General features: G+C 45.3%; 1 protein-coding gene and 1 long non-coding RNA gene across 4 annotated transcripts; one reads left to right on the forward strand and one right to left on the reverse strand.

The window, feature by feature from the left end:
* Positions 1–1,023: 1,023 nt before the first annotated feature.
* Positions 1,024–18,387, reverse strand: HNMT (histamine N-methyltransferase). Of its 3 annotated transcripts, XM_037398495.1 has the most exons (8): positions 18,158–18,387; positions 16,397–16,599; positions 14,740–14,935; positions 13,773–13,825; positions 10,234–10,341; positions 6,735–6,865; positions 6,057–6,150; positions 1,024–3,027 (listed from the first exon to the last, which is right to left on the reverse strand). In XM_037398495.1, the coding sequence occupies exons 2-8, from the start codon at positions 16,431–16,433 to the stop codon at positions 2,672–2,674; spliced, it is 975 nt and encodes a 324-aa protein (XP_037254392.1). In that variant the 5' UTR covers positions 16,434–16,599; positions 18,158–18,387; the 3' UTR covers positions 1,024–2,671. The 3 variants fall into 3 exon arrangements, with proteins under 3 accessions (XP_037254392.1, XP_037254393.1, XP_037254391.1); XM_037398496.1 differs by lacking the exon at positions 16,397–16,599 and having other exon boundaries at positions 18,158–18,386; XM_037398494.1 differs by lacking the exons at positions 16,397–16,599; positions 18,158–18,387 and having other exon boundaries at positions 14,740–16,178.
* LOC119152804 lies at positions 14,746–21,505 on the forward strand. The gene is made up of 5 exons (XR_005105916.1): positions 14,746–14,831; positions 16,190–16,322; positions 18,733–18,838; positions 19,210–19,578; positions 20,704–21,505. It is a non-coding gene; the product is annotated as an uncharacterized LOC119152804 (long non-coding RNA).
* Positions 21,506–23,265: the final 1,760 nt, after the last annotated feature.

Raw genomic sequence — 23,265 nt, forward strand, 5'->3', positions numbered from 1 at the left:
AAACAATTCATTTGGTGCAGAAAGCACACAGGTAAGCTCAAAATTGCTGCATAAATGCCAGCCCATGGAAAGGCTGGACTGCCCAAACATGCTCTGGAATAGCAGTATCGTGCTGTACAATTAAGGGCAATTCTTGCATGAAAAAGTGGTTCTGCAGTCTATTAGGAGGCTGTTTGAGAGATTTACAAAAATTCCTTCAGTTTTTATGGTCAAATGAGCATAAAATTGTGCTTCCCCACACTCATTTCCTACTAAATAATAGTTACAGTACTTCTTGGAAATGTGTGTGTTACAAATTTAAAATTAAAAATAATTTATCCCTTAAGGGTGCTCTTCTGATTCAGTTTTCCCCCAGTCCCTTAACAGAAGCAGCTGCATATACAGAATGGAGCTTGCTGTATCTTTTTTTCCCCCCAGTTTTTTAATGAAATTCTCCTCAGAAGCAAAACTAGTGGCAGAGGACTGCTCTGGCGTGTCTGCTTTTAGATAAGGAGTTTTCTTCTCCAGCCTGGGGTAAAAGTGCCTTTTCCCTCAGTGAATTTAGCTTTTAAATGAGACCCCGTGCAATGCCACGCACCCAGCAGGCACTCCCTCTCCCCAGCCTCTCCCTTTCCAATTAAAGAGGGGAAGGGGCTCATACGTGCATCCACCGTGAATGTCCTGTTTGTGTGTGTATGGTCATTTCTTCCTATTCTTCTCTCCAGACCATCTCTGCTGTTCCTTGTCTTTCCTGCTGTCTTGCACAGTTTCAGAACAAACCTTGCCTAAAAACTCTAAAAAGCCTTTTTCTTTTTCTTTTTTCTTTTTTTTTTTTTTTTTACCTTTGCTAAACCCAAAAGGAACAGGACCTGCACGTGCATCTTGTTGCTGGGTTTTGTTGTTGGGTTTTGGGGTATTTTTTGTTCTAGCATTTCTGTGGCTCCCAAAGGTACGTCATCCCTGACAGGGTTGATGTGGCAATATTCAGCGGTCAACCCCTTCGCAAGCACCATTTATAAGAGGCCACTGACAGCACAAAAGAGCTGCAAAAATAATTGTAACTTTAATTTGTTTCCCATTAGAAATGCATGGAGCAATCTGTCCTAATGAGAGTTTTTCTTTCTTTCCTGCTTGTCACTGTAGCTGCTTACAGATACACTGGGGTCTTCTAATGCAGGAATCTGTACATAGCACTGTGTAAAAGCAGCAATAGATTTTGTCCCATTCAACACTGAGAAATACCATAGAAACATTCTAAAATACACTGGAATCAATATTTGATCACCAAGACAAGTCTGTGTTTCAAATAATTCACCCTAAAATGAACATAAACCAGCTATTAACACCCCATATAGTTTCTTGTAAATCACTTAAAATTATTAATAATATATATTGTATCAGAAATATATATGCAAAAATAAAATACAATTGCTCACAGCTGAAGTATTACCTAAAGTAAGCCCTTTCAACACTGAGTCAGATTATTTCAATGGCATAAACCTCACCTGTCTCATGGGATAAACTGAGCATTCAGACTATTAAATTCATTCAAGCAACCCTATTGTATCCCACTATGCATTGTGCCTTGCAGAGAGCGCAACACTTCTTAAAGCTGTAAAATCATTTCGCAAAACACATGCATCAACTACAAGAGCAGAGACAACTCCGCATGGAGAAGGGACCGAGGAGGTAAAGAATCTTCCTGCTGAACATCGTATACTATATATTGAACAGTTTTACCTGACATGACTCTATTGAAAATGAAACAAATCCCACTGAAACCTGTGAGTTTGGCATCAGAATTTCTTTTCGCTTCTTCATTGTTACACAGCTCACAAGCTATGCATGGCCCTTGCTGCCAGGCTAGAGAAAGGCTGTGGCCAGCAGGTTTGTGTGGCTAAATGAAAATAGCAAAAAGGCCAAAGCGACAGCAGTAGCTGGTTCCGAGCAAAGGCTTTGGGTCAGGGCTCGCTGGTGAAATCTACCTCTCCGGGATGGTCATTACCACTGCTGCACCTCAACCATTCTCAGCTGCTTCCCTCTTGCAGTGCCAGCGTGGACCTGGTACAGAAATCACTCTGCAGATGCAACCTCATAAAAACAAAGTAAAAATACAGGAAAAGGGAATCAGTTCCATTAGATGGAGCTGGCTGCAGAGGCCGGAGCAAGCAACCATCGCACGTGCTGAAGGTGTGAGGCCACTTTCACAGTAACTGGAGGTGTGAGATCTTGAAGTCACAAGCTCAAGAAATCCCACCCAGTCAGTCATTCTGAGCCTCTACTCTTGCCAGCTGCACTGAGAAGTTGTAATTTTTTTTATTTGGTCCATAGAAAGTTTTTAAATGAAGACACTGAAACCATGTACAGTTCATGATTATTTCTTAGGAAACGGTCAGGTTTCTGCAGGGCCTGAGCGGCTGGTGCAAGTTACATCTGTTATACAACATCCATATGATAAAGCAAAATTAACTGCTTAGTGATTTACACATTCATAATTAGTGCAGAATTAATTGGATATTAAAGTTTACTTGTAACAAAAGACATTAACATTGATTTCTTAACAGGTTCCAAAAATTATATGTCAGTACTGAAGTTAACTGAGCCACGTACAAAATATTGGAAAATGTATTTCAGCTTTTAACAGTTCGTATCTGGCTATTTGCTTTGGATCAAGAGGCAAGGAGAGGTTAACTCATGGCTCAATCACTATGACACTCAGGTTGTTATTAAAAAGCACCTTCCCATCTCTTTCTTCGCTGCATTCAGGCTTTCTTAACTCCTCCATTACTTGACGCTTTAGTTCAGGAGGAGCAGTTTTTGAAAACTCACAAGTTTCCGTCAGGAAATCCAGCAACAGCTCCCCATCCTTGTTCCCTTCAACAAAGCAGCTCGTTATGTCCATGGAGGATGGGAGCTCATGGACCTGGTACTTCAGCCCGGCTGAATCCAGTATCCTTTTGATGTCAGCAGAAGAAACGTAAGAGCAGAGATCATCTAAAGGCAAGGAAGACCCATACTTCTTCCACAGATTTTCCCAGCCACTGGTTTCTGAGAGATAAACCACAAGAAAAATGCTCAGGAATAAGGAAAAACACTCTTTGAAGAAATTTTTGATCATCCGTTTTTTCAGTAGTTGTTCTCGTTGTGAGTGGGATCTCTCCAGAGCTGGGACATGTGGTGGAGACATCTGCCTCCCTGCTTCTGTGCCTTGGGATTGGGGCTGCAGGAGGAGATGGGCATACCTACCCTGGAGCTCCAGCACCTCCCACCAAGCCCCCAGCTGAGGCCAGAGCAGCTCAGTGCACCCAATCCTCCCTTCTTCCACTCCCAACACGCTGCACTCCTCTGCCTCGTGCACATAGGCAGTATCTCACAGGGACATCTTTCCTGTGTCCACATGCTGAGCACTAGCTATTCGGTGCCATCTTCTTGATTTAAACTATTCCCTAGATTTCAGCTGCCTGTTGGGAAGACCAAGTCCTCTACTATTCCTTCACGTAGTTACCCTGTGGTTGAGCTACACACGAGCTTCATTGAATTACTTAGTACCAGTAAACAATCTCTCTGCTACGTGAAATACGTAGGGTACAAAACTCTCATCACATTGTCCATGCAGCTGGATGTGTGATGGAGAAAAGGGCGAGATGGACAGAGCTCAGGATGAAGCTGCACCATCCTCCCAGCCTTTAGCCTTGGCTCCCATCACATGCTGTTGGGCATGGACACCGAGAGGGCTGCCCCTCACCCCAAGCAGACTGCCGCAGCCGTGCCAGAAGGACGTTTTGGCTGCATACTGTGTGGGTGTGCAAAGGTGAAGCATGAGGAAGGAAAAGGCTCCTGTAGCACCGCAATCACCGCCAGAACTGAGCCCGTGCCAAGCCCACACTTGCTCATGCACCTCTTCTCAAGGGACCCTTTACAAAGAAAACCAGCTGGGTAAGGTGAACCCTCCCCCCAGTATGTCTTCACATCTTTATTTTCTCTCAGCCTGGATCTCTGATTCAGCATTTCTGCTATAAATCACTTTAAAAGGGTCACCCAGAATGACTGGATGGGATGAAAATAACTCTGAGCCTAATGAGCAGCTCTTGAGAGTTATGACTATAAATCTCCATAACTACTAAAACCAGTTGCTCGTCGGTTTTGCAAATGCTTTATCTGCAAACAGTTATTTATAGTCAAATAAACAGTTTGGAGTTTAGAAGAGGGGCTACAATATTTTCTTTCACCTGGTGGAAATTGAATGCAGAGCACTAATTGCAGAAAATTTGCTGGTGTCAGTGTTGTGTGACTCAGTGCCATCTCTGAGCCGAGCAATTATACACTACCTGAACGCAGCATTATTATAATAGCTCTCAATAGGCTCAGCATATGGCACTACTTTTGTTTTCAAGGCGATGTAAACAGATTTTTTAAATATGTTAAAAATAACACCGCATAGCTCTTGCAACTTGCCTGCTCTCCCAGCGGGGCCGGGGCAGGAGGGACTGCAGCCTTCGCCAGCTGACCAAGCCCTCTCCCACCAATCCTACTCCCAGACTGGTTTTTAATTAACACATCCTAATGTGTTTGTGTTGGAGATGACATTACCTTTGTTTTTTGAAATTACCTTTGTTCTGCTTATATTTCAGTACCTCTTTTTGCTTCAGTGCTCATTTTCAGAGCAATTCCCCTTCCCCTCTCTTGATACTCTTCTTTCCCCCAAGGTTTTCCTCATCTTTTCCTCTCTGCTGTTCTGAGCCCTGCTCCTCTCTCCTATTTTCTTGCTGGCCCCAACAATTTCTGCTCCTTTTTGCTCCCTCAGAAAACACAGCCTCACCTGGCCCAGAGAGGATTTCAAATACTTTTGATGAATTCAAGTTTTTAATCACATTTATTTTGAATAGACACATGTTCCTCCCTGTATTCATATTTCACGAATATCCAAAGGGACAGGTTGAGCAACTGGAAAAGTGTTTCAATTAACTATACGCAGGTAATCAGCAATAGTCTGGTATTATGATCTATTCTGGTTCAGCCAAAGAACAGGAACAGTTCTTCTAAATCATCTACAATCAGATCATTTAAAATACAGATTTCTTGCAGTGAACTGCTTGAAAACACTTTAAACCAAAAACTCTTTGGAGAAAAATATTTTGAATAAATTCAGGTCAGGGAAGTGTCACTTCACGGTGGACGCTTCATGAACACAAAAAAGGAACTTCATCAAACACATTACAGTTCGCAGACATATCCAAATCCAATAAAAAATTAAGCTTAAACCTCTGAACAAGTAACAACATCCTTGACAAAACTATGAGATGCAACTGTTTGCACAACTAAAATTTCCGTGGCTTATGTGGCAAGGTAAAGGCTTTCTAGAGTCAAACTAGACCTCACCATGGCACTACCTCTAGCATATCTTGCCCACAGTGTTAAAAGGCTGTTGTTTACTCCGCTCCCACATTTTCCCACTGGTTTGGCCACAGAGCCTAAGAACAGACTAAGAACGCTCTTTTCCACCCAAAACGATGATATTAAGGAAATGGGCAGTTTGAGAAGAAAATGAACCATATGTGCTCTAACACCTGCTGTATGGCACAGCCGAGTCCTGTTGTAGCTGTTTGCTTAATGCCATTAGTCTCTGGGAGTGAGATAATGAGGTGCCCAGCCTGAAAAGCCTTTCACAGAAAATAGCAGAGGCTGAAGGAGCTCTTGCAAGCGAGAGCTGTGGGATGGAGCCTCTCGCCTGCTGGAGGGCTCTCTGCTGCCATCCATCACTGGCCAGGCTATAGGATGGGGAAGGGCAAAAGGTGAGAAAAGACATTTTGTGCCCATGGCACGGGTTTGCTGGCCCACAGAGCCTTCGGCTTTACAGTCTGAAGCACAGAGCTGCACAGATATAGGTGGTGTGCAGAGTTCAGTGGGCGTAGATCAGTGGGCACCATTTGTTACTCAGTGCACCTCTGTCGGTGATAAAGGGTGTTGTAAATTAAAACGTGCATTGGTTTCTAGCTGGCCTGTGTTGAACTCACAGGAATCCCAAAGGTCCTCATGGCTCTTGCCATGTGGTGTAATGGTGGTGGGGCAGCTCTCACCTGACACCAGGATAATGAGGAGCTTCGCCTGTGCTTCCAGGAGGCTGTGGAAGTACCGGATAGTCGCTGGGACATCTTTCACGTAATACAGCATCTGGAAAGAGCGGAGATGCTTACGGAGACACAATACTGTCCAAGTGGATATTATAACTGGTACCACTAGGTAAAAGAAATGCAATGGGGGCAACTTTGGACAGAAAAGCAGCAGGACCACGAGACACGTTAGCGCAGCAGCGGGCAGCAGGCTCACACTGCACGCTGGGGGCTGTCACTGCCTTGCCTGCTCCTGGCTGTCCTGGGACCAAGCTCATGTTCATTCACTCATCTGGGATGAAGAGATTTGCCTTTCTTAGCAGTGAAGGTGGCTTGTAATGGCTTTCATAAACTTGGAAATAAAAAGGCAATTTCATGGAGAGGACAAGGAGCTTTGAAAACACTAGTTGAAATGTATTTTTAGTTGACTGCCACCCACAGCCTGGTTAATAGGACTACTGTGCTCAAAGTTGCTTTGCTGTAACCCATCTTTCATTTTTGCAGTTCATTTACCCTTAAGTACTTTAAATTACAGGGAAATAAACTCACCTTTCTTCCCCCTAGAGTGGATAATGAGGTCACATACTTCATGCATACTTTTAACAGCCAAGTCTTTGACAACATTTACTTTGCAGAGACTTTTACCTGGACCATGTGAATGAAGTCCCATTTTTTAGACTTCTTCTCTGCATTCATTCGACTTTCATATTCATAAGCTGTCTCCACATGCCAAGTAAACTTTACGTTCTCAAGGTTTGATGTCTCAGCCACACGCTCTGAAACACAGAAGGCAGGACAGTGATATCTCAATTGGAAATACAGGACCAATTTCCATTCTGAGCTTTGATACATCCAAAACTCATATTTAGGTAGAGAGTTTTGGTGCCAGTAGAACACAGCAGTGGAATATTTAAAACCTTGAGCCCGTATGTGAGAAAGGTCTTTGTAGGATGAAGTCTTAAGAGGGTCTGATGCTTTTGCCTTTGCACCCTCATTTGGGCTCTTCTAGTCTTTACCTCATTAAAAAAAAAAGAAAGAAACTCTTCCTCATGACTGGCTCAAGCTGAATTAAAAGGTGTTGGCTGGGATAACCAGTTAGGAGACCACAAGGGGCACATTTGATGGCAAATGCAAGAAGAGCTGATGGACCCTTCATTTAGGTACCGTGCAAGACCCACGTAGCTGAGCAGAAGCCAGGCCATGGCAAAGGATACCCCAGAGACTGAATAAGTAAATACAGGGCTCGAGGATGGATCAAAGGGGGTTTTATTTTAGAGAGAAGCACAATTAAAAGCTCGAGAAAGAGAAAGCAAATGGCTCACTCTGGAAATGTGTCACAGGGATGGTGGGAAAGGGAAGGAGCTTTGCTCCCTGGGCAAGGAGCCATTTCTGGACATTTGGCTTCTGAAGTGTTCAAATAATTTTTCAAAATCCCACCCTTTCAGCCAACTGCTTCAGGTGAAAGGGATAATGGTGTTTTAAAGCAAAGACTAGTATAAAGAGTGACACATGGTGTGCTTTCAGACCTTGATACAATGCACACCCAGCAACTGAGCAAAGCAGAAAGCTGGAGAAGTGGATTCAAGGAATAAATTATACCAAGGGCCTGGCTCATCACTGCATTTCTTTGCCTTTTATAGCAGCAAAACCGAGAGATAATTTCATAATTTAGGGGATGCTGGAATACTAATGTCCATCTGCTGGCATATGGAGCTCATATCACTGCACTCCTGCCTGGCGCTCGGGATTGCCCCAGGACAAAGCTAACCCTGATGCGATTCCTGTGCTTCGCTGGAGTTAACATAAATTTAAAACTTCAATGGCCCAAAGGCAGACTGAGCCTTAGCTACAGAACACATGTTCAAAACAACATGATTTGCTAAGACCAGCGCCTTTACACCACTAATCAAAATGTTTCTCCTTTTGGGCTCTGATTAGGACATATCCCCATCAGACAGATGAGAAATGCTCCATCAGCGCTTATCTCCTCTCTGTTATGGCTGCAAATGGGCCACCCCTTTCGGATGCTGTTGCTGTTATTCTGTTCGCTTCCAGTTATCAGTCACTGGCCCCAGCGCTTGTGGTTCAGATTTAATTTGCCGTTTTAAACTCAGGCTTCATCCAGCAGCAGTTCATATCACCATCACAAATAATCTGGTGCAATCTGGTTCAATTCAATTGCTAGAGAGTCGGTGAGGAGGCATTAGAAAGAAAAGTGAATTGCTTCCCAGGGTGAGCTTTTAAAGTCAAAATTTCAGAAAGGGCAAACTCATCCTGATTGTGGGAAGTTTCTGCCCAAAGGTTCATCTGAAGCCAAAATGTATCACACTAACCATTTTGAAAAGTTTTCCTGAACTTTCTCCTGGGTTCAACCCAGCTTGTGGGGTCACCAGCACCCCAGCCACGGTCACCAAGGAACTTCACCTGGACACGGACCAGAAAAGAGGGAAAGGCACAGCCTGGCCACAGGGCTTTGAGGAGTTCCTCTGTTGTGTGATGCAACCTAAGAGAAACCTCAGCTTGTCATCACTGCACATCCCAGTATGAAGTTTCTCTTGTGAGCTTGGCTTCTCCTTCCCAAGGAGAAAGTATCTGGTTAGGCAGAAAGCATAACTACTGAATCCTTGGAGGCGCAGATAATGTTTCCAATTCTCCCTGGAAATTCTTAGGGCTGAGAAACCTAATTAATGATACCTACTGGGGACATGATTAATTACCAAATAAGAAAGTTTAAAGAAAGAAATTCAGATTAATATTTCATTTCTGGTTTAGCATAAAACTTAAAATAAGGACAACGTCTCGTATTTTCTTTGACTTTCTTCTGGAAAGAAACTCACGGAAGTAGGCTAGGACTGCCAGTGGTGGTAGGTGGTAGGACCACTAGGAAAATTCAGCGCAAATCCAGCCCCACACACCTGTGGTCCACTGCCCAGACAGCACAGAAATGCTATGGGCAAGTGCCAGAACTGTCTTATCAACAGAGCAGATGCTCTGTTGCCCATCCTTTAGTATCTCAGTCTGGAGCGATGTAAAAGTTCCTGGGATTTTGCACAAGCCATCTTTTCAAAGATCAGTTCCATGTGATACAGAGGCAGATAGAAAAAAAATGATGCGTTTCGTGGAAGCCTTTGGTACCTCCAGAGACATCAAACTCCCCCACTACAGGGAGAAAGGGATTGTTACCATATTGGGTTTTTTCCCCTTTGACTTCCACCAGTTGTTCCATACTGGGAATGCTTCTTTAAGGACTTAAGCAAGAGCGAGAGTTGGAAATTTACAGTGTAGTTTTACAGCCTGGTATTTACGAGTTGGGAGCATTTCCAGCAGCACAGGCTGCTGAGGAGGTTCATTCATTACTGCCACGTCCATCCATCCAGCAGCTGCTTTCTGGCAAGGTACTGCTCACCGCCTGCGGCGCTGTAGCTGGTGTCATCTCCCTACAAGACCATAATGACCTGCTAAGGTAAAGCCTGGTAGGTGTTAATCCAGTGATAATCAAACTGTGGATTGATATTTAATGCTCGATTTGTAGGGCAATTTGCCTGAAGCACTCCTGCCTAACATTCAATCCTCCCTGGAAAATGCTTGGCTTTCCTTCATCGGTGGTGCTCAGACCTTTGGGCTGGTGGAAGGAAACAAGCTCTAACGACATCTTTTCTATCCATCTTGTTTTCCTTTCCATGTTTTCTAATTCAAAGGATGGTAACTAATTTAGTGCAACACCATGAGGTTTAGCAATTTGTTATTTGGAAACGATTTTTAAGATATGCGAGAATTACCACGAGGGAGAATTTTCCCTTTGATGTTGAGGAAGATCCTGATTCAGTGCAAGTTGAAGGAGGAAGAACTTTCTGAAATGTGGGGATTTTACTCTATTCCCATAAAATCATTCATCAGTTCCCACCTTGCTTAGCTTTTAAAGTCTGTCCAGCCCAAGTGTTTGCCACACAGAGTTCTTTGCAATGAGACTGAAGATTGTTGAAGAGCAGTGATGGCAAAAAAAGCATAAAACAGTGAGTTTTTTTAACTTTTAAGAGCCAGTTCTGACAAAAAAGCATTTGAATGTGGGGTCATGCAGTGTTCAACTCTTTTTAATGCATTTAGCATACTGAATGTAAATTCAATTTATTTAAAGTAAAAATACCTTTGTACTTGCAGATTTGGTCAGCACTCGGCTCTATCACGTCATTGTTGATGGGGACCCCTGGATATCTGGCTTGTACTTTTGAGAGGACCAGCAGGTCGATCTCACCTAGGGAAGCGGGAGACAGGAAACACAAGGTGAAAGCAAAGCTCAGGCAAGTGTTACCTCCACCACCATCACATCCCCAGTCTTGAAGACCTATGCCTGCCATTCAGGTATGGAAAACAAACCACACAGGCACATGTAGCTGCTTTGTATTCTTAGCAGATTGTCCCTGAAGATTTAGCTCTAGGGTTTGAGAAAAATATAAATACCAGTCCCAGCTATCCTCATTCCTCCTCTCTGACTACCACCATCAGTGCCAAGGGAAAACCAGACACAGTCATGCATGGCCTGAGCTCATGTTTTGTGGACATGGGCTAACCTGCTGGGGAGGATCCTCAGTGGCTCTGACAGCACCAGTCCTGACGGTCCCGTCACCAGTGGACCTGACAGGATTTCTTAGGATCAGTAATAGCATTGTTAGCCAAGCACCTCACTGGTTACCAGGGCATGTGGGTGAGGGAGAAAAGAGTATGTGTTTACACTGGAATCAGAAACAACCTTTATATCTGTTTGTCTTTAAGTGTCCTGTGACTTGTTCCATAAGTATGACGAATACTACACATACCATTTGTATTTATCTAACCCCTGTTTACAGAACACCCCAGAGCTGACTGTACTTTTTTTGGGGAGGAGTAGTTCTCTCTGGACATTGTTCAGGCCAGATACAATTATTTTACTGTAGGAAGTACCAATAGATCCAACATTTCAAAATTTAAAATGAGCTGCCATTGCTCTTGGTCACCTTTCCCCATCCACAATAGAGGAAGCTCAAGGAGCTGATGCTCCTGCTGAGACACGTGTCCAGGGACAGCATCACGCTGGCTTGCTTAGCTTTCTTAAGGCTCATGTCTGCCTGTTGTGCTTGAATAAATTTTAGGTGGAAAAAAAATAACAGAAGAATAAATTATGGTAGAAAGAGTGAGACAGAGGGTATTGGTGGCAAATAATATAGAGCCAGGGGTCATGTTACCAACAAATATTGAACTTTTATAATACCATATCATAAAAATCCCTGCAAATTAACAAAAAATTCTGTACTGAATGGAAGATCATCCAGCAAACCCTGACAGCCAGACAGGCCCTTGCTGAGGGACCGTGCAGGGATGGCCCCCATGGTATTTGCACAGCCTCTGCCCACCCTCATGATTTTCAGTGCCCCTGGGCTCCTGCCACTTTAGTGTTAGCTCACTTACACAGAAGATGTGAGGTACAAAAGGAAAATATTGGGGATTAAATAGCCATAATGTGTTCCCCAGAGCTCAACCCAGCACACCAGGTCCTCCCCCAGGAAGGTCCCTTTGACTACAAGGAGATCTCTGCCTGCTCCTGGCTCCACCACACATCACCTCAGGTCAAAATCAGGCACCCCAGCCCAGGTCTCACTGGCTCATTTAAGCCCTGAGAATTTAACATAAAAAGTGAGGAAGAGTTCAATTTTTTCAGACTTATGTGTCTTTCTTAAATCAACTGATAACACCAAAATTTACATGGCATCTGTGCAAGCATGTTCCTTGAGGGAGGGAAATTGAATTTCTGAAGTAAGATAAATAGATGCAGCTTTGCTGTCACTGCAAACCCTGTATTCTGCTGAAAAATCAGAGCAAAGCCAGTCATCCACAGGCTGCCGTGGTAAAATTTGGGAACACAGGTTTTGTAATGAGCTACTGCAATATTTTGATTTTTGGTTGCTTTACCAGCTTCCTGTAAAATGGATTAGCCCTTGGAAAAGGCGTGCAGGTCCTAATAAAAAAATAATTTTAATTTTGCATTTCCATATGCAGATAGGTTAATATATTCCTTTCCACTCTTCTGTGGCCAAACCACCCTTGTATTGCTTTTAACCAGAAAAAACACCCCTTTTGATTCATAATTTAATCCACAGCCTTAATTGACTTCAGTTAGCTCTTTTATATGCAAACAAGTGTCCTGAGGCATTTTACAGTCAAATCTGTGGCAGCTTGCATTATCAACAATTTGGCAATTAGGCTATCCGAATTATTTAAACTCTCCAACACAATTACCTTTTAAAGGCTACCACTATGTTCACCATTAAGTTTCTAATTAAACGTTTTACGTAACGGGATAGTTTATAGCACAGTTGCTACTTTATAGCAGTGTTGATGACTTTTATGGTTTTTAAAGGTACAGAGTGCTGCGCGCTGGAGTGTGAACTTAATAAGGCAGAGGCTGTAGGCGAAGACAGGCACTGTATATGGGCGTGTGTAATGGGATATGATGCTACATTAAATGGTTTGCTTGTCTCTCGAGGTGGGAAAGTGGAAAAGAAACACTTCCCTTCCGTGCTCTCTCCCTGCGAAGCGCAGGGGCAGGTGAGGCCAGGGCAGCAGCTCCATCACTGCCCTCCGACACCAGCCAGGGTTAGCTAGGGATTTGGGAAGCTGCTCCCTCCTGACCACCCGAGGACCCACGACCTGAACAAGGCAGAAAGCAGCAAGGGTCTGGTAATTTTGGGGGTTTTGCATCACAAAATGAGCTTTGCCTGCATGTTATTGAATGTCCATCATGCTAAGCTGGAGCATCCCTGGTTAGGGAGTTGTACCTCACCTGCCTAAAGCGTTCCTGTCAAAACCAACATTTTTGGGAGCAGAAGAATGGTTTTCTTTGTTTGGAAAGCGATGTTCCTGCTCTGTCACACTGCCTGTTTTATAAATAATACCCACCATTTACATACAATTATTTTTACTTATTAGGAGAGATTGACAAGGCTGAGATTAGTCTTTGGAGATAGTATGACTAAAGCATTCAAACTGAATTAACTGTTCATAGAGAATTTAAGTTTGATGACTTAATGGGCAGAGCAGAATTAGAAAATTCATAGACTTTAATTATGGGGGAACTTAAGGAAGAACTTAATGAAAAGCATCCACTCGATGTTATTGGTATTGTTTTTCCACCCAGTGAACTTCAGATAAGACACTCTTTCTGATCTCTTTGGATTTCTTCTGGAGCTTACATTCAGCTCCAGTGCTGTGGGGGAGGGTAGATCCCGGAGGGTACAGGCAAAACAGAAGTCAGCCAAGGCAGGAGGCAGCGATGGTGAGGAGTTATCACCTCAGTAAATAGTTACAGGGGAAAATAATTTCAATGCCAGTAAAAATTTAATAATCTGAGGAATCTAAGAGATTATGGCACTTTTTTTTGGCATAGAAACACTATGGGGCAGGTCAAGCCTTTCCCTATCCTTGAGGAGCAATGGTGCAGAAGAAGGTTTCTTGTGGAGGACATGCAAGTATCAGGGTGAGGAGGCACAAGCTGTTTTTAGGCAATGTGGCCACACACCAGCTAACACCATCTGTCCCCCGGAGCTTTTCAAGAGAAGACTTGTTTCCCACTTGGCTCCTTTCTGCAAATTTTAATCCTCTATTCTTGAAAAAAAAGGTAAAAGCACATTGATATTGAAGTCCATAGCATACCTGCTCCACCACCAACGCTCAGAATATTGATTGTAGACTTCCCGTTTCCAATACTGAAAAACATTATTTCTGTGTTTTAGGAGAGCTTCCCGGTAGAGAGGGTTACATGCATTGCGCGAAGCACTGGAGATCCCATGAAGACTACAATCTGCAGAACAAAATCAAATGCAACCTGCACATGTACAGGTGTGCCGGTGAGCTGGCAGGAGGGACCAGGTTCAGAACTCTGCTCTTTGGAGATTCCCAATTTCCCATTAATATGGCAATTTGCAGGGGAGTTCTGCTTTCATTACATGTGCATACAAGCAGAAGCAGGTACATGTCTTCTCTGTGTCTGTGCTTCGAGGACCACAGCAGCTGAGCAATTATTTGTAGAAGTTTTACATTTTGCAAAACGGGAAGGAAGAGGGAAGAGTGTAACATGCTTAAAATCCCTTAGCAAGGTCTTGGCAGAGCCATAAACCTCCAAGCCCAGAGAAGGGCCTCCCCGCAGGCAGGATTTGATGCCGGCTGCCTGCTGCCCGAGCCAGCCCGCAAAGCGAGGGCTCCAGCAAAACCCACGCACCAGCAAAGCAGGAGCATTATTTAGACATAGCAGAGAGGGCCTAAATATTACCTGAAAAAAACTACTTTTGAAAAGATGTTTTCAGCCAAATCTAATGTTAGAATATAATATCTGTTGCTCTATTTTAGGGTTGATTCAGGGTAAGCTGTATTTGCATGCAAGGAAAGAATCCAGCCTTATCTCCCCGCTGCTAGGCAGGCTCCAGCCCAAAGAGCAGCCGCTCAGCTGCGTGTACAAACAAAACTCCAGCCAAGCCCTATCAGAGCCCCACAGATGGGACGGCCGGCGGGGAGCAGCAATCTGTCTTTTGCAGGCAGCCCCCCCAGCTCAGCCGAGCCCGTCACCGCCGTGGGCCCATGCCCAGGGTTGTCCTTCAGCCCCATGTGGCCACCTCCATGTTACCTTGCTATCACGGCGGGCAGCTGCCTCTGTATGAAGCCATGCATGCACTGGTGCTCGGTTGAATTCGTGAGGAAGAGACGGAAAGACTGGAGGTATCTGGCAGGGTCGGTGCACAGGCTCCTCATGGGTGATGCCATGCTGGGGGGCAGAAGGGTGCTGGAGGGGAAGGTGGCTCCCTGCAGCTTTTCTTTCAGACCTAGAGAAGGAATAGCAAATGCTGCAGAGGTACAAACCAGCATGCGCCCAGACTTTGCTCTGTGTCCTCGCCCCTGCCACTGCGCCTTAGAGCACTTAAAAAAGTATTATGCAATTTTGCAATAGAAGCTGTAAATCAGGTTTGAGCAGCAAAGGGTGATATGTCATCTTTAATCTGCGCAGAGGAAATGCCAACACTTTTTAACTGTGCTGACACAGGGCTTTGTTAAAACCCAGTAAAAGGGTCTTTAGACAGTTCTTAAATAAAAGAAAAATTCCCCTATTTCTTGAAGGCATGGAGAGGCTCCAAAGACTTGGTCTGGATTAGAAGAAAGTGCAGCACACATCTCCAGAGATGCTGGCAGATGTCTCTATCTGCTTTTTTAATCTTTTGATGTTCTTAAAGGGAATGTTGACGGTAGGGTGAAAACAATAAAAACCTTATAATGCACTCTTTATTTTTCTAGTTTCTCTGAAGATAATGGTGTGATTCCCACGGGCTAAGTACTTAATTCAGGAAAGTCATGTGAGCTACAGGAATGGATGTTGTGCTAAACCCAGCTTATACAGTCGGGAGCCGGGGGAGGCAGGGTGTGCTATCGGGAAATGTTGGGCTGTACCCTGGAAAGTGCACAAAGATGTGCTCATCCCCTCTTAAACCACAGCTTAAGTCCACCATGTCTTGTCATAACTGGCAAGGAGAAAGAGGAACCCTTCTCCTCCTCACAAGTCCTGTGCTTAAGTACTGCACCATATCTCCCCAGCGTCTCTTAACCCATCTCCTCTGGTTTTCCAGCAGAGGTTATAGCCCAGCCACCTCTTGTTATTTTTATCGCTGCCTTTGGACTGTCTCCAGCCAAGCCCTGTTGTTGTTGAAGCACAGCAGCCAAGGGTGAAAGCCTCCCACGCACAGACATCCCCTGGCTCCCAGCGCAGCCTGGACAGCTTTCCTCACCCCACCGGGACCCCCCTGCCCCTTGCCTTCACTTACCAGCCTGACCACTGAAATAGAAACCATGGACTTTTTCCAGACTAGTGTTGTCCCTTTGGACTGTAATTCTGCCCTCTGTTGTGCTCAAGTCCCTCTGAGCTGCAGATCAAATAGCAACTGTCCTGTCTCTCCTCCAAATCACGAACAGAGACACAGAAGAGCAGTGGGCTCCGGTTCCTACTCGCCATTACCTCCCTTTCTGGCACTGAACTGCTGATCATTTTCCTGACTAACTGTGCAACCATTTTCCCACCCACCCAATAGCTGTCTCATCAAGGCCACGTCTTCCTCCCTTGTTTATGAGAATGTCACAGAAGATGGTGCAGCCCTAAAGCCCCTGTACAGGAACACCTCCTTCTCCCCTGTACAGCTGGGCTGCTACACCGCCGGCAGAAAGGTGGGTTTGGCACAATTTCTCCCTGACATCTCCACATTGCCTGGCCATTGTCTTATTCTCTTCCTGGCTCTCACTCCTTCTTGAAGGATGATTTCTAGGGACAGCCTTCATGCCGAGCAGCTGCAGTTCCTCAGCTCCTCCTCCTGCCCCCTCTTCGACCGTAGCATAAAATGCTTAGCTTTGCCAGCTTTCCTTTGCTGCTCATGCCAACGTCCAGGTTGTGACATGCTTCGGGTTTGCAGCCCATGAGCCACATCTCCACATGTCCCAAAGGCTCCTGCAGGAAGATGAACAGTGAAGGTTGGAAGCAGTGCACCTTCTCCAGTGCATGCTGCTACAAGAACCATTAGATCAATTAGCAATGCCTGCTCATTGCTGTACTTGGGGAAGTCCTGAAGAGCAGTGGTGACCTCTGAAGCAGGAGCCACGGTATGATATTCCACCCATACCACCACCGAGGCATACCTGGCTTTTGGCATGCTCCCCGTTCCCCACCCTCTCAGACAGCAAAGTGCTTTCAAGGGAAAAAACAGCAAAAATGAGTATGTTAAAAAGCAATGATGAAAAAGGCCTGGTAACAAACAGATGGCAGAGCTTTAAAAACTTTGCTGGATCTCAGATGCCCACGAGACCGGTCAGAGTGGCACAGGAAGGTGACAACCTCCCCAGCCGCAAAGCTTTCCCCCCCACCGCCTGCTTCAGCAAGCCTGGTGCGTTAGATAAGACAGGTGACCTGGCCCGTGCATCAGACAGACCAACAAACCACAGCTGGATTGACTCTGTCAGGTGGGGGGCGATGGCCCAGGCATCACCCACCACTCGCCCACAGGCAGCACGCTGCCCACGCCACCCACCGGCTCCGCTGCTGCGCCTCAGCCTCCGACCCATGGCCCCCTCTTTGCCCATACGGCAAAATCCCAATTAACCTCGGGAAAGCAAGGATGTATTTTGCCAGAGAGCATAAGGAAGCAAACACCTGGATGTATGTCAGGTGAGAATTCCTCGCTGCTAACCCACCCTGAAGATAAAGCGGTCGGTATATGCCCTGTTTACCCATTCCTCTGCTCTGCCCAGCTCCTCGCTTTTTACTTTAAGTGCATAGAGGCTTTGCTACTTGCCACTAACAAATTTTACCGTCTTCAATCTTGAAAAAATATTTTGCAGTTAATAAGAGGAGATTTAGATAATCAACCTTTTTTCTATGCCTCCCTCTGCTTCCCATGATTTAATTTGCCCACGTCCCCTGCTCAGCAGTCTCTAATGAGCAGCTGAGATTCATTTTCATGTTAGGTGCAGTTCACGGAATTTGTCTCATTTATTTCATTACGATTTTGCCTGTTTGAATGTGCTCTATTTATTTCCTGATGGTTTTTGCTGTTTGAACGGCAGCCAGTTAACTTTAAAAATGAGTAAAGAAAAGGAAGAAAAGGATTTTTTTCTGGATCAGGCTGATAGAAACTTGGATAATAATGTTCTCTTGCACATCTTCCCTTCAGCCATAATCCAGATTTATATGTAGCTCCCTAAAAAGATTGAGGAGTTGCAAAACCAGACTCAGTGTTTACACTGCGGTTACTTGTTCCAACCCTGGTTTACACCAGCGCCAGCAGAATTAAACCTGCTTTATGCTCCCTGCAAAACCCTTTAAACCTTCCCCAGGAAGCCAGAGAACAAAGTGACCCTGCCCTCAGCCGTCAAGTATTTGCAGCCGGAGCTTGGGCTGATTAGCAGAGGATTACGCCTTGTTGCTGAACACCAGCAAAACACGGATCCCTCTCGCAGGAGTTGAATGCGATCTGTGAAGCTTGTGCTCGCCTCGCCGCAGCCATACTTACACGCGCGCAGGCTGTGTCTCTCGGGGTCGTGGGCTCCCACGGCGCGATGCCACTGCGGTGCTTGGGACACACTCCCGGCTGGCCACCTTCCCGGCAGCTGCTGCTGTCCCACCCCCGGGGCTGCGACGTGGCAGCATGGAGGAGGTTTTGCTGCCTGAAAAAGGAGCGAGCACCATCCTAGCCTCGTGCGGTGGCGGCTGCCTGCAGAGGCAGAGCGGGCAGTTCAAACCCTGCCTGCCACATCCACCCGGTGCCTTCCGCATGGTGCCCACCAGCCATCCCCCAGCCATCCCCCGGGACACACCTGGCACGGCCACCAGTGCCCCGGGAGCGTTTAAACACAGAGCTCTATCGATGTGTTAATTAAGACTCCGGATGAAAAATAAAGCCCTGCCACTGGTATAGAAGAAATGCAGCTCTTGACAAATTGGAAATAGTTGTCTCAGTGTGTGGCACGTGGTGACGTGCGGGATCATTTACAGTTTGCCCATAGAAGCCTACCATTACAGATTACCTTGCTTTTTAGCTGGTTTTCTTGCCAGCAGCTGAGATTTTGCTTATCCCTTACTTTCCAGGGCTGAAGCAGTGGGAAGCATTTTCTGAGCTGCGTGCACCCTCCACAGCCCTGTTTGGAGAAGTTTTATCCCAGGGAACACAAGAGCGAAAAAAACATTGACCCAGGTCTGCTATCACACTGTGTTTTGGTGTTCGGAGCGTTAATAAAATATTTGCTCTGTGTGTGCCTCAAATTATTCATTGTTCCTTCATGTTTAGTGAGAAGGAATTTTTTTGAGTTAAATGAAGACGTTTTCCTTCTGGACATAGATGGAGAAATTAACTGTTCACATTACAAAAGTCATGTAAAAGAATACCAGTAATGTTAATAATAAAGCTTTCAAAGCACAGTTACAGGAAGAATGGCTGTAGTTGGAAGTTTAGTTGAAAGTTTATGGAAAGAAAGATTTCATATCAACATTTAAACTTGTTCAGCTAGAACAATGAGGGTGTGGGAAGGCAATAACCGCTGCATTTTCTTCTCTCTCCATACACAGCACCATTTCCAAACGACTTTGAAGGAAGGATATCCAAAGACAAAGACCCTTGGCAAACAGCAATGCCAAAGCCATGCAGGAGGGATGAGCAGACCCACAACTGTTTTTCCATTTGAAATTGACAATCACGACTTCAAGAGGCATTTTAAGGAAAATGAAACCCCAGCTACTCTGTCAGACAGCTATGAATTGAGCCAGCTCCTCTTGGCTTGCAGTGTCCCAGCAAATGCTGGTTCTGCAGCAATGGCTCTCACATGGGCTGTGGGTGCAAGCCCTGCTGCAGCAGTGGCCGTGCAATGCTGTGCAAAGCCCTGTCCTGGCTCCATACCAGCGATAAGCACTCCTGTTCAAACATAGCTGAATAGCAAGGTCAGTGGTGGTTTCTGTTTTCCTGGTTTTCTCTGCAGTTCTGGAAATCCAGATTAATTGGCATCACCAGAGCTGTGCAAGTTGGTCAAAAGAAAATAAACTCAGTGCATCTGGTCCATGCTTTTCTCCCTCTGCCATCCACTAAATATGAATTTTCCAAGCGCCAGTTGCCATTTAAAATGAAAGCCTAAGTTTAGAGAGCCAAAAATACAGATTATATGCATCTGGTGCTTTTAAGTGCTTTATGAAAATAAAAGATGCTGCTGTTAATTTGCTTCTTTAATTTCCCCTGGAGACATATTCTGTGAGCTTTAAGCCAAATCCCAGTCGTTTCACTCTGACGTGGGCTCAGTGCTACCATGGTGCAGGGTAAATGGGGAGAGGGGATGCTGCACCACCACCTGGACCTCACTTCCCTTGCCCCCAGCCCCGTCCCTTCCCAACGGTGTCTGTATGATGCCCTGCAGATGCACCTGTGCCCAGGGCAGGGCTGCACTGAGCCAGAGGCTACGAGCCAGCAGGGAAGAGCAGGAGCCAGGCCAAGGGCTGGCATCATTCTGCAAAATGAAATCCTGCAGAGAAGCTTGTACATTGCCCCCAGGCAGATCTATGGTCTTTCTTCATTAATGTGGTTTTACACTGTTTAATATCTATGCTTAGAAAAGAAAAATCACCTCCTGTGCCATTTTACCATACGTCCTCTTATATACAGCACTGTCCTAGATGGCAGGAGGCTGAGTTATTGAAAGGAGATCCCACAAGCCTTGAGGGCATCAATATTTGGGAAATAATAGCTATTGTGCATTAAACATCTCTCTGTCATGACAGCTCAGGGGACAATTCACAGCTCTGTAGATACTTGGCCAACAGTGTTGTGGGATAATATTAAAACACAAAGCTGTGAGTAAGACGAGTCCACCCAGAAACCTGGCAAGGACCCAAGTAGTTGTCACTGGCCCCTTAGGTGAGGCAAGAGCTGGGAAAAGTCAGCATCTGCAGATTATTTCCTTCTCTGGAGTAAATCTGCAAGGGTTTTGGCTGGAGATTTATACTCTGGGAAGGAGGAGAAAGGAATTAAATGTTACAGTCTTGGGCCAAATGAATCACTACCATTTTTTCTCTCAGGGATGCTGCAAGCGCTGCAGGGAGACAGCCCTTGCTGAAGGAGGAAAGGCGCAGGGGAACATGCCCTGGCACATGCTCCCCGGGGTGGCCACCAGCCATGTCCAGCAGTAACGTGGGGTTTCCTGTACGTTGTGCTGATCCATAAGCTCCAACAGCCTCGTCAGTCCCATGGTAGAAGTGGGAATAGCAGCATAAATTTCTCCACTGAAGATATAGAAGAGCTGTGATAACTGCTTAATCAATTGATGCCTTCAGGGATGAAAGTGCAATCTAAGTTGACAAAAAAGCTGGGTGCAAGCAGGATATTGGGACTGGCTGCTGGTTACACATGATGACAGCTGTGTGATGCTGATTTTATCTTGGAAGGGATGGGAGTGCCGGAATAGACCATCCATCACGTGCACAGCTGTAGCAGCCCCCACTGGGGTGAAGATCCATCCCTTTGGAGCAGGGATTCAAGCGTGGAGTCACAGCTGAGCAACATGAGCTTGGGAACAGGCAGGGGATGGATCCCCCTGCCTTAATAAAACCTGAGAGCCCAAAGTACAATGGGTCAGATGTAGGAAACTGGATTTTCAAGAGGCAGCAAGAGTGGGAAAGGCTGGGCAGGGAAGACCTAATTTCTATCCTGTCACCAGACTTCAGAGCATCTGTGGGTGGACCAAATATCTGAGCCCAGAGATCCAGGAGTTTATTGGGCTTACCTCTGGATTTGATTTAATCACACTCAGCCAGCCTGATAAAAGCAGAAGCTAGATGTTGCTTAATGTCTAAAGAATTAGTTCTGCTGTCTTCTAATAAAGCACGCTGATGTAAGCTGGAGTTGATAACAAGATTGCTGTGCTGGGGTAACAAAATCTCATTTTGCAGGACAACCTAACTGTCAGTGCCAAAGAGCAGACAGGTTATTGCTCACGCTCCTCCAAGGTTGCCTTTATTAAAATGGAAATTTCCAAAGCTTTGCATGCACACACACGTGGCCACAGGTGCTGACATCCTCCTGGGGGGGAAAGGGGCTAGCTGCAAGGCCACAGCCACCTCCTTGCTCCTGCTGCTCATGAGCTGAAGCCCTTGCAAAGCGGGGTGCCCTGGGGGACCTCTCTGCCGCAGGTGAAGGGGTCCATGTCTTCGCAGCCCCCACCCTCACCATGCCTTTGAGGTAGCCTTGGCAGGTACAGCAGCCTCGGGTGCGTGGGATGCGCTCCCCCACGGCTGCACCCTGTGAATTGCCCATGTGATGTGGGTGAGGGTTTGCTCTCCCTCCTCAAGCCATCACCTTAAAATTGGGCCTTTCACATTTTGGGCTGCCACAGCTCTTCATGCAAGAGGGGTGCAGCACCCCAACCCCTCTCCGGCATGGCCAGACTCAAACCACTGCAGCTGGTTCATCCCTGCAGGCTTTGTCCAAATGCCTCTTAAACATTGATGATAGCAAAACCAATACAGAAATATATATATATATATATATATGTCAAAAAAAAAAAAAAAAGAGCAAAAATTAATGCCTGGCTGCATTTTCACTTTTTGTTGTCATAATACACTGAGCAACAGGCCAAACCTGAACTTGGCTACTGAGAACAATTTATTCAACAAATGTATCCTTCTATCTTCCCAAGTACATCTGAGGAACACATTTAATTTTTACAGACGTGTGCCTTAGTTACAACAATTTTGTATTTTCCCCCCTCCCTGAAGTTAATTGAAACAAAGATTGTTTGTGAAATATCTCATTACGGAGCATTCCAAACTTCTGGCTTGCAGTTAGTGAAACAAATCAGCGCTCTATTCCCAGACTGAAAAAAATAATTTTTAGAGTATTTCAATTAGTAATTTGAAACTGAAATTCTTAATGAAATCAATCTCAGAAAGAAATTCAAATTTACAAAAATATTACTAAAGGATTTCATTATTCTATCCAGGTTTGGAAGTGATAAATGATGGTACGCACCTTCACTGACTGGTACTCTGTACCAGAAAGAGCTGGTAGAAAGTGATGCTGCTAGAAATCACCCAGAGTCTACAGCTTTCATCCCGCAAAGCCACGCGGCAGTGATGGACCAGACACGAGACCCCCAGGATCTCATTGCCCCTGGGTGGTATGCAGCTCATTTTTCCCTTGGGACTTCAATCTCTGCCAAGAAACTAGTTTCTGCGCTGGAGTAGCATGAAGGACTTGGCAAAGACCTCGCTCAGGTTATTGATGTTATGGGAAAGTAGAATTATGCCAGGGAAGAGGAGCTGGGTTTTCTTTGACATTTTTGATGGTGATTTAGGTTTGCTATGCATTTTAGCAGGCAGCAATCATTCATTATAAAAAAGCAATTTTAGGGCATTTTACCCATATATGGGAATAATTATTTTCTCTTTTCAAGATGCAGTGAAATGAGGAGAGAACTGACAGAAATACCCAACTACATATAAATGAAAAATACCATCTCAGACTATTTTTTTTCAGAGACTGTTGCATGGGGTGGCCCCTGGTACCACGCTAACTTAGTGGAGCTTCAGACCCACTGATGATAAAAGCGATACAGAAGTAATGCAGCTCTTAATACCTCCTCA

This window comes from Falco rusticolus, chromosome 8 (assembly GCF_015220075.1).
Source record: "Falco rusticolus isolate bFalRus1 chromosome 8, bFalRus1.pri, whole genome shotgun sequence".
NCBI lineage: Eukaryota > Metazoa > Chordata > Aves > Falconiformes > Falconidae > Falco > Falco rusticolus.